General features: G+C 35.2%; 1 protein-coding gene across 1 annotated transcript; it reads right to left on the reverse strand.

The window, feature by feature from the left end:
• Positions 1 to 2,215: 2,215 nt before the first annotated feature.
• LOC107028788 (omega-amidase, chloroplastic-like) lies at positions 2,216 to 10,892 on the reverse strand. The gene is made up of 10 exons (XM_015229986.2): positions 10,572 to 10,892; positions 10,244 to 10,360; positions 8,990 to 9,214; positions 8,024 to 8,117; positions 7,675 to 7,749; positions 3,948 to 4,026; positions 3,733 to 3,748; positions 3,090 to 3,170; positions 2,859 to 2,941; positions 2,216 to 2,757 (listed from the first exon to the last, which is right to left on the reverse strand). Exons 1-10 carry the CDS (start codon positions 10,836 to 10,838, stop codon positions 2,679 to 2,681), a joined length of 1,116 nt encoding a protein of 371 aa, XP_015085472.1. The 5' UTR covers positions 10,839 to 10,892; the 3' UTR covers positions 2,216 to 2,678.
• Between the last annotated feature and the right edge of the window lie 905 nt (positions 10,893 to 11,797).

An 11,797-nucleotide genomic window follows, 5' to 3' on the forward strand; every position in this document is an offset into this window, starting at 1 on the left:
TTGTTTAGCTAAAAATTTTGATCAGAATAATAAGATAACATATTTCACACTATGTTATTTTAACTTTTAAATATTTTTACTTTTTTACTTTTGATATCTTCTAAGTAAAAGAGAAATTCAATATACTTTAAAATAAAGAAAATATTTTAGACTTTTTAATGATCAAATTTAATAATCATTTAGCATTATCCAAAAAATAATATTCTCTTTCATTTCAACCTGTATGACACGTTTTTTTTCTTTCTTTATTAGGATTACTATTAAATAAAATCTTAATTTTCTTTCATTTTTAACTTAGAGGCCTCATAGTAGAGTCACGATATAAATTACCTAAGAATAGAGAGCATTCATTTCCTAATTTGAATCTTTTCAATAACAAGTTAAATTTAATTAAATCGCAATATAAATATTAAATATCAAATGAAATATCGCAGTAAATAATGGTATGTGATTTAAATCTATGGAATGTCATTACTGGGGCCCATACTTCAGAAATGAAATGCTTCGAGCTTTTTCACTTCTCTCTAATTTAATTATAATTACGATTTGGATTTGTTGTGGTTGTCATTTAAAACGTTCTAGTAATTGCTTTGAGCCTTTACAGAACTGAAAAATATTTTTTTCCTTTAGTCAGTTATCTGGTGATCCATCTTTTATATATGATTAATAAACGGAACGTCTTCGAACGAATAGGGAATGAAAAAATTAAAATATCTTTTGAGTTTTTTTCTCAAATTTAAATATTAAATCACTTATTAATTATACATACTATGCATACATCAATAATAAGATTTGATATTATTTTACGTCAAAAGGTAGAAGGAAGAATATCTTTTTAATTAAAAAAAATGTAAAAGATATTTTTAGATCAAACAGTGAAAAGAGAGGTTGTATTCAAGTAAGAAAGAATAGTACAATTACATAAAAATTATTCTAATTTTCAAGTATTTAAGTAAAATAATAATACAATTATATAAAAACTATTCTATTTTTCAATTAATATAAGGATCGCCACATTAAAAAATTAAAATTATTATACTTTCTCCTAAAAAATTCTCTTCATATTTAACAATACATAAAATTTAGATCTAACTTTAGAAAAAAAAGAGTCCCTAAAAAGTTGGGTCCCAAATCTTTGTTTTAATTGCTTTATAGTTAAGCCTGGCCTCTACTCCTATTTAACTCTATAAGACTATAACAAGTTAAATTTGGCTTGATGGTGTTAAAACAGAACAATTGATTCAACTAATTTCTCTTGACAAAATCACAATACATGTATCAATACTTTCTAATTACTTGTTCATTTTTGAACTGACACATCTATTAAAAAATAATAATTGATATAGTAAATTTATTATTTTATCCCTATTAATCATAAAATGGATAAATTAAAAACTCAAAATTTTCAAAAATAACTATTTTTCTCAAAGTAATAAATTGTGTATATAATAAGTGTTTTTTTTGATTATTTCTTGATTTGTCAAAATAGATAATTAACTAAAAGTAACTAAAAAAACGGACAAATAATTAAAAATCGAGAAAGTATTATTTAGAATATAAAAAAGGAAGTAGATTTAAAAAAGAAAAAGAGAAAAGGGAAAAAGTTAAAGCAAGACTCTACTAATATTGGAGAGAGACGTGGTACAGATCCCAAGGTGGAAGAAATGATGGTCTAAATATGGAACCATTCAACTCTTTTTCTAGACAAAAGCTTACACCACTAATCACCCTTCTCCTTCTTCTTTTGTCTCTATTTCTACTCTTTGCTTCACGTGCACTTACACCACACCCCCTTCTTTTTCTCTATCATCACCTGCCCCTCCCATCAAAACAAATGGACTATTTTTATTTTAATTAAAGATTTCAAATATATTAAGTACATATGTATAATCAACATTTTTTTTTGTATTTCAGTTAGGACTCATAGTTAACATCGGCCGACAGGCCAATAGTGAAATGAGAAAACCAATTATTTTTTTTTAAAAAAAAAACATTTTGATGGAGACTGCAATCAGTATATGAGATGCCTAAAGGAGAAGTGTGTACAAGTATGTGATGTCTACCCTCACTTAAAAGGATCTTTGTTTTGACAATTGAAACTAACGTTGAAAATGATAGGTTTTTCATGGATATTTTTAGAAAAAACTAATCCACTTGGAGAAGACCTCATCCCTAAATATTTAATCAAAGTTGAAGTTTTTAGCAAGATGAAATGTTCCAGCAATGTAGGGTCGCTGATGTCTAAAGAACAATAACATTATTACATCTCCTGAATACACATGTCTCCTGGAGATTACAAACTGTTTCAAGTTCAGGAACAGGTTTCCTTTTCATCTTAACTTCCTGTTTATAAAATGACTCACCATGTGGCTCTTTTCAGGGAGATTGATGTTGATATCAGACCAAAACAGAACAATCACCACTGTAATAGATAATACATGAACAGTTGCAGCAGGTTACTAAATCCACCTTCTGCACAAGGTTATATTGTCATTTGCAAACCCAAACTTGGTGACTAAATTAAGGATGATTGAATAGAAGGCTCAACATCAACCACTACAGAAGAATGGACAATCCTCTTATTTTCTAGATCTGATCCCAGTTTCTGTTAAATGGACCTTCAGTTCTGGGAACTCCACTTCTATACTAACATTAGACGCCTTATTCACAAACTAGCCTTACTGAGAACTCGACCTCTGTACATCTACCAACTGGTAAAGATCACCTCGTCTTTGCTTCTCTAATGGAAGGTTTGTCCTAGATGTCAAATGATTCATATGTTAGTGAAAAGGTCTCCTAACAGTTTCTACTACAAAGAATGTAAAAAGGAAACACATAGTAGGTACATGTCATCTCACCTCCTCAGTTCAATTTGCGAATAGTCGATCTCCGAGATGATTATTGCCTCGTCATGTTCAGTTGTAGCCAGCACTTCTCCGAACTGCCATATATACACACACACAATTAGTCAGAGTTATCGTTACAACTAATGGCACCCCTTCTCTTTGTAAATAGAGAAGACAATTTCTTCTCAAATCAATTTACTTTCGTATATTTCACATCACAAGGACATAAGTATGCTCACTTACTGGTCCAATTAGTGTGGAATGCCCCCAAGCCACATATCCACCATCAACGTCTCGAGCAGGTGCACATGTTGCAACATATAGCTGAAACATATATATTCATTTTTTTACCACAAAACATATGAAAAATATTCAAAAGAAAGATCATACGCTTTCTAAAAGCTTCCATACATGACACTCGTAAACAAGACCATTTTGTGTCTTATGAATGGTACTGGTAGGTATTGTAATTACAATTAGACTTAGCTTCCAGTGAACTCGTCGATTATACCTATGCTGCAGACCGTAGTATCCTTCCCCTATTCTCTATACTTCATTTGTCCCATTTTATTTGTTTTAAAACTCATTTCCAAAACAAAGTTAAGAGACGATCCAAGTCACAGAGAATGACAGGAAATCTACACACCCTGGACAAACATCTATTTTTGTTCATCTTTCTCCATCCTTTCCTCAGATACTTCATGCATCATATGGTTAGGTTTCACTGTCTCGGTTCATTTGGAAAATAATGCTTACAAGGCAAAAATGGTTCAAGGCATCAGAATAATATGGTGTTGCACCAAAAAGGTGAGAGGCATCTCAGGCCCTTCACTTTTAAACCTTTTATGGTCCAAAGGAAAGCGAGTATATATGCATTCCGTTATACCTGATTATCAACTGCCCTGCAGATGAGAAAAAGGTACGGATTAGTGATGTCACATGTGGCAATATGGGAGTTGGACTTGTAAATGATAATACATAAATATGATTTTAAGTAAACAAAATTTAATATAGCGATGCAACCATATATTGTCTACTCAGTCAAATGACATAGATGTTGAACAATTAAACAACTTCACCCAAAAAAAGACATGCACAGACCTTGCCCTTTGCAGTAACTCCCAGTGCAGTGGTCCAGTAGTCATGTTGAACGCCCCAGGATAGCAGATCAGGTGAGCCCCTGGTAATCACAATTTTAAAAAGGTTCAGAGACTTCGCTGACAAAGATATTGACACTGGAGGAACTATTGACAAACAACCACTATTATTGGGCAGAGTGCTGAATTAACACAAGTTAGTGTCTCAATGAAAAAAGGACTAAAACAATTAACGAGGTAAGCTAAGAATCTCAATGAAAAAGGACTGGAACAATTAATTATGTATGCGAAGAATTCCACATAAGTGTGCAAGTAGCTTTGTCAAGGTTCCCTTAAACTTGCAAGCAAGTTTCATTTAGGCAGTCAAACTACGATCTGTTCCAATTGAGCATCCGGAAATATGATAAAGTGTTCGAATGTTGCATCAGATTATGATGACACAATTAAAATCATTGTATCATAGTTCTTTCAAGATTGTTTCCCATTTCAAAGAATAAGAGTTGACGCCCTAGTGGTCAATGAAGTGGGGTTGAGAACCATGAAGTCTCATGTTCGAACCCAACATTAACCAAATACTAGGTGATTTCTTCTCACCTTGGTAGATAGAGTTACCTAGCACCAGTTGTTAGCGGGAGGTGCCAGGTATCACATGGAGCCAGTTGAGGAGCACGCAGGCATGCCCTAACATCATGGTTATAAAAACGAAAGAATAGTAAGAATTGATCACAGTCAAATTTTTGAATAAACGAGAGAGGATTCATAATTTGAAGTTTCAACAGGTTTGAATGATAATTTTAGACTTGTCCACAAATTTCAGTTAGATTTTCAGGTGGTTTGGAACTGATGGAACGCAACATAGATTGTATTTCCAGAGAAAAATAAAGAACATGACCCCTCATTTGTGCATTTGAGGTCCAAAGGGTAATTTAATCACATGTATAGGCTCATAACGTAATTTGTGACTTATAGCAACTGATTTTGTCCAAATTTCGAGTTTGATAGACAAACTCAGTCCATGGTTAAAGAATTATTTTGGCTTCATCCAAATAAAGTATTGGATTCATCATTGCAGACATGCCAGGGAAATAAAGAATCAAAATACTTTTTGGTTACAACCCTTCAGGGTGGCCCAATGGTTTGAGCTTGGGACTTCCATGTTGGAGGTCTCAAGTTCGAAACCCCTTGCCAACGAAATCAAGGAGCTTGCCTTCTGGGTCGAGCTCGTCGCACTAGACTTGCCTAGTGCGGGTTACCTCTCCTATGTGGTTTGCGAGCTATTGCATAGGAGCGGAGGTTTTACCTAGCGCAATCAAAGGGTAGCGGCTGCGGGTTTCCCTTGTCATCAAAAAAAAATTGTTTTCGGTTACAAAAGCCAATTAGTTGTATTTATGGCATGGTCCATTCAAGTATATTTAAATACACGAGTCTTAGTCTTGAAAGATGGTGAAGAATATTTCTAAACAGGAAGGCTTATCTCCAAAGAGAACAAGTGCAGGCCACAAGTAATTTGGCTGTGTCCTTTAGCAAGCTGGAATCATTCCACATCAAATCATCCATGGAGACCTGATCTTAACCTCCAAGGATTAAGATTGATATCCACAGAAGATCAGGAGTGGGTATGATAAGATTCCCTGTATTATTAAGGCTGCATCCGTAATTTGTCTCCCTTTTACAAAAGCTATTTGATGTTCGTTTACCAGTGTATTATTCTCTTCATTCTTTCTGCTAAAACTTTGCAAATATCTTGTACGCCCTAGAGATCATGCTTATAGGCCTAACGTCTCTCGACTCTACTGCTCCTTCCTTCTTTGGGATAAGGGGCACAAAATTGGCATTAAAGATCTTTGTAAACACATGGTGTTCTTGGAAATTGTGCAATATTCCCATGATGTCCTCCTTAACCAGCCCAAAATGTCTGAAAGAAGTTCATTGTGAAGCCATCTGGGCCTGGATCCTTATCAATTGCACAAGGTTTAATGCTCTCCCACACTTCTTCCTCCTCAAGTACAGTCCATAATTGCAGTTGCAAAAATAATACAGGGAATCTTATCATAGCCCTAAAGAGAATGAGTTATTGACTGAGAATATATATACTTTTACAAGTCCTTCAATTTATTCGCTGAAACTTCTCACAACTACGCACAAAGTAGGTGGGGCCGAGTGGCCACAATGTTAAAGTACGTGCTCCTTAATGGTTCTTAGTGGTCACTTGGTTGAAGAAATTGATCTTTAGTGATCACTTGGTAGTGTCTTTTGATTTTTTGTCTTGTTCCAGATGAGCGTTTCAGTTCACATGTTTTACAAGTTAAAGTGTCGGTACAGTTAAACTCAAGCAACATAATGAAGGTTAAAAAAGGGCCTCAGTAGAAGAGGGGCAGAACTCTCATATTCTTGTAAAATATTGTGTGTTGAAATTGAACGCTTTCTTTCTAAACTTCCTCTCTTGTTTCTAACTTCAATTATGGGAAGTTGATCCTTAGTTGAGTGTAGAATCTTAGAAATCACAGTAGGTGGTGCAATTACCATGATTCAAAGATTCTTCTTGGATAAAGGCCAAGCCAAACAAAATTGTTGGCAAGGTTTGTCATGTTGATACTAAGGCTAGGCAAACCTTCATCTACAATGGCTTCCCACAATTTACATTCTACTGATGACATAATTAAATTGGGGTAATCGATTGGTTCAGTTCATTTTCTTCTCTATTGGACTTTTGGTTTACGCTATACAAGTTGTCTAGCTCTGACCTAAATTATTCTCCATTCCTGATCATCTTTACCTTGATACACTAATTATGCACTAGGTCATATTTTCCCATCATATGTGGGATATGCCGTACTGAGGTTATAAAACTATGCAAAACCAAGACCTTCGCCAGTTAGCTGGAAATAGGTGATTTTACTCTTTTTACACCTAAATTCACCATACTGCACTGAACAAAGGTATGGCATGTATTTAGTCTATCACTTCGTGCATGAGAGTTAGACCTAGGATATTGCCACAATTGTCAAAACCTTTGCCTTCTTGACCTAATTGACATTCAAGAGTAATATTCTTCTTTTCTTTTTGAGCAGTTGAATTGAAGAGTATTGTGAATAATTCTCAGTTTTAAGAAGTTAAAACTGAGGTCTTGTGAGTTAGTTCTGAATTCCTGATGATGTACGAACTGTTTTAGTTTAAGTCTCTACATCACCCTTCGATAAATGATTTTGAAGCTTCTGCTTGTATTTCTCAAAAGTACGCACAACGCTGAACCTTGTTAAAAAACACTGGACCATATTTCATTATGAAACATGAGTTGTATCATCAAACGGGGAATCTTAGTAGCTCAGTTGGTTGGCTACCTAAACTCCCACCTTGTTGGTGAGGGTTCGATTCCCCACATTGTAATCCCCTCCCATTTCCCCTACCCCTACCCCCAATTTATTTATTTATTTTTTTTAAAAAAATTGTATCATCAAATTATCTACACTTTCTGCTAGACCACATGCATACATTTCAGAAAGGATGCAATGGTAGAAATTGGTCGTAAACATACAGAATCTTTCTAGCTAATAAAGCAATGCCATTGCTCATTAGCGTTATGGTGTAAATATTACACAACACATTATGTTGACATCAACTATTAGGTTAAAAGATGTTGACATATATAAACTGTAGTCAGCAATATATAGTTCCACCATGATTGGAAATGTCTTATCACTTGCAGAAATCAAACAAGGGAAAATACACACCTCTTGCTGCATATAGCATGGCCAATTCCTGAAAGCGAATGTCATAGCAGATCCCTATACCAATTCGGCCAACCTCTGCAGAAATATAGTTATGATCATTTCTCAAAAGCACAGGATGGATACATCAATTAACGTAGAAAAAGGAAAAGGAAGATATTCAAGCTATTCAATGAAGCAAAATCCCCTGAACTCAAATCTTGCAAAATATGGAACACAAGCATTCAGTTAAAGTAACTATATTAAATGGAAGAACTTTCAAAGCAGTCTTTTTGACACTTCCTTAGCAGTAACTTGGTCGATTTATTATCATTTATTAATGTATGTTTGGGAAGTAAGAAGCAGAGAATACCTGTATCCACAACAGTTGGAGTCTCTCCTGCAGTAAGCGTCTGTGATTCCTTAAAGGTTATTTTACCAGGGATATCAATGTCAAAAAGATGTATCTGCAAAGACATTAAACTGTCATATATTTTGCAGAGTATCCATTTTCTTAATTTTCCCACAAACTACTAGATATGTTCCTTTTCCTTGGTGTCTGAATTTAGTTAGCTAATGCACACATGCCAATGATGCCGTCATGCAATGCAAAAGACCAACATTTTATTTCCACTATTTCACACTAATGCTGCAACTCTTTGTGAACAGTTGCAGAAATACTTCAATTAACATCAACACGGCTTACAAAGGACGACCCCAGACAGCTTGTAGGTTGGCTCCCAAAATCTATAGTGTCCATATTATTAGTTCCCAGCCTTTTTAATAATACCACCATTAAACTATCATTCATAAAATCTGAAGGAGATATGATTTTAAAAGATAAATAAAAATAAGTTCTATTGGCAATCCTCAAGTGCAGATAATAAGCAATACTTGAACAATCTTAGTTTGTCCTCTTATATTTTTGTCTCAAAGTTCGTTAATTTGAACCTGACAATCGTCTGCTCAATTCAGAGATGCTATTGCCAATCCAGAAAAGCAAAAAAGAATACAAGGAACAGACCCCTCATATCTGTCAAGTGTAAGTTAGCACTTAGCAGTAGTTTTAAAGGAAAATTATGAGAAGCTGGAACAAGTAAGCAACTCACAGATCTGAACATCAAGAAATAAATGTCTGACTACAGTCTGCAACATCATTCAATCTCTGAATCCAAAAACTATTGAACACTGTGACTCTGTGAGAAGTAATAACCTTTTCCTATTGAAGTTTATAGTTCACATAACTGATCAAGCATACTACCATCACTTTTTTAGCTTCTTCTAGAACTTAGTGGCTGAGCTACCTGCCCTCACCACAGCAAGAGAGGTGTACGCTTACCTTTCTGTGCTTAGCTTTCAACTTTCCGTCAGCATCAAAGACGCAGCAAGTATTATACAGCTTGTCCCCACTGCGTTCAGGTATAGAGCCTCCCACTATAGTAATCTTCAGAAGTCGAGCTGCTTCAGAGAGCATGGCAGTTGACGGAGATGCATCAGGACCAGCATCAATGTCTTCAGCATAAATTGGGAAGCTATCATTTGAATATGGACTATTCCATATTTCCTAGTGAATAACAAAACCCGATAGTAAGTTAAAGTCAACGCTGTAAATTTCAATGGCAGGTAATAGCCAAGCTATTGTGGAAAGATCTGTTTTAGGTTGTAAAATCAAATAATAGAACATATCTTTGTTGCTTCACTGTCTAGTTTATATCCTTAATCTATAAGTTTAAGTCAAACAAGAGGGAGTTGCTAGGATGATAAAACCCCTCAATTCCAACCCTACGTTGTGAGTTCGAGTCACCAAGGGAGCAAAAAGGATGGGAGCTCCTAGGGAGGGGCAATATATATATAAAAGATCTAGTCAGAATTCACACCACAACCCAGAAATGGACCTGAAGGGGTACTCAAAATTAACCTACATGTATGTGTAACAGCCCTTGTACAAAATGTGACAATAGTGCGTGCATTTCCTGTCCACTGATGAATTGGTATAAAGATTACAAATAAGTTTAGGCATGAAAGAAGTACAGGTTTCACAGGCTTTGCGGCTAATTTAGAGGCTAATTTAAGATTGAAGGGGCAACAAATCTGGAACTCATAAGCTACTGTTAAAAAAATAGATAATGTCGGATGTTTTCTTTATAACCTGCCAGCGTGTGTGCACATCGACTAATTTCAGAGGTACCTGCTACCTCCCACAACACAAGTACTGGGTAACTATGTGCCGCCCAAGTCTTAAACAAACAGGAATAAATCACCTAGTATACGCAATGTCGTGTGTTGGTTGTATAAATTGTTTAAGAAAATTGCACTGCATACTCTTCCCATTATCTTAAAATTTTGGGTTGGATAATCAGATATTTCACAGCTACATTGGATATCTCATTATTAGCAGAGAAGATATTTGATTTCATAACTATATAGAACAAAAGATTAAGACCTCTTAAGTAGCTCAATAACTCTATGTGTGCACATAAAAAATTGTAGTCAATCGGGTTCAATGCTACAAATAAAACAGAGGATAACTAGATCTCTATGCATAGGAAAAGAAACCAGCTGCATCCAATGAAGAATCTATATCTGAACTCACAGGCAAAACAACAAGCTTAGCCCCCTTCTCAGCAGCCTCCTCAATTGCTGCTCGCCCATGAACAATATTCCTTTCCTTATCTGCCGTCACCGATAATTGGCATAGCCCAATCTTAAACTGACCATTCAACATCAAGTTCACAAATCAGAAACAGATTAAACATAATTCAAAGAAAAAATCAGATCAACTTAGTCTCATTTCGGAACTAGTTTGAGTTCCACAATAAGTATCATAGTTTTTGACTATTTCTACACTGGTCCACAACTCAACTTCACCTGTAAATTCTAAATCAAATAAATGGAATATGTAGACACAAGGAAAGGGATACCTTAGTGATAGGAGGAGAGGGCAATTGAAGAGCAGGAGGAACCCTAGCTTGTTCGGGCTTGAAAGTGGAAGCCATGGAAGAAGCTGATGCAGTGAGAGTTGTACGTGGTGAAAATTGGAATGGGTTGCTGTCAGTGGTTGTACGATTTGGGATGAAGTGAAAGGGACGATGGAGCAGGAGTGAGGGTGCAGGCCGAACGATGGACCGAGAAATGGAGGATCCAACTACTGGCGAAGAAGAAGATAAGAAGAGGAATCCAAGTCTCATTTCAACTTCAATTTCTCTTTCCTCAAACCCAAAATTCCATCAAATAAAATTAGAAAAACTACCTAACAACATGGTGTCATTAAAATAATCACATATATTACTACTTTTAATATTTATATCATATATTTAAATTATTTTATAAGATACACAAATCCCTTAAATATAATATTAAATAATTATCTTAAATTTAAACTCCTTAATCAATAGTCATTAACAAGTTAAATTTTTTCAATTCCCATCTACCGCCCGCCGTTCACATAAAGAGATTGAGAATCAAAGCAAACTTGACATAACTAAATTGACTAATTCTAGGGAGCTAATCTAACAACCTAATATGTAACTAACTTGACTAAATCTAAGGAACTACTTTAACTACTTAATCTTATCTTGTGGAAAAGATTGAATCAAATGATTTGGACTAAATCTTCTTTAACAACCTGATAAGTATTGATAACAGACTACTGCAAGTATCTCAACACAACCCCTCAAGTTAGATTTGGTGCAACAACACCTATCTTGGGTAAACACCGAAGGCAAGCAGGTCTGGGCAGCGGCTTTGTGAGAGTGTCTGCAATTTGATCCACGGCAGGAAGATATTTGACTATTACTCTACCTGAGTTCACACTGTTGTGGAGGTAATGAAAGTCTTCTGCAATGTGTTTCATCTTACTGTGGAAGACTGAATTTTTGCTGAGATATAAAACACAAATGTTATCACAAAAAATATTTAGCGTTTGCGACATTTGATATCGCAACTTATCCAATAGGTTGTGGACCCAAGTAAGTTCAGAAAGTGCATTGGCTGCCGATTTGTATTCTGCTTCAGTAGAAGATCGAGCAACTGATTGTTGCTTCTTAGAGGACCAACAATAAGATTTGATTCCAAAAAGAGTATGTAACCAGATGTGGAGATTCTGTCACAACGATCACCCGCCCAATCAACATTTGCATATATATAT

Source organism: Solanum pennellii, chromosome 8, assembly GCF_001406875.1.
Source record: "Solanum pennellii chromosome 8, SPENNV200".
NCBI classification, from domain to species: domain Eukaryota; kingdom Viridiplantae; phylum Streptophyta; class Magnoliopsida; order Solanales; family Solanaceae; genus Solanum; species Solanum pennellii.

What these genes read in the sequence shown, in the direction of transcription:
- LOC107028788 (XM_015229986.2), bottom strand. Translation starts at nt 10,838, where the DNA reads ATGAGACTTGGATTCCTCTTCTTATCTTCTTCTTCGCCAGTAGTTGGA. An exon ending in TCCAACTGTTGTGGATACAG is followed by an intron (nt 7,750 to 8,023) that starts GTATTCTCTGCT and finishes ATATTTCTGCAG; the next exon opens with AGGTTGGCCGAATTGGTATA. An exon ending in ATTCCACACTAATTGGACCA is followed by an intron (nt 2,942 to 3,089) that starts GTAAGTGAGCAT and finishes TATATATGGCAG; the next exon opens with TTCGGAGAAGTGCTGGCTAC.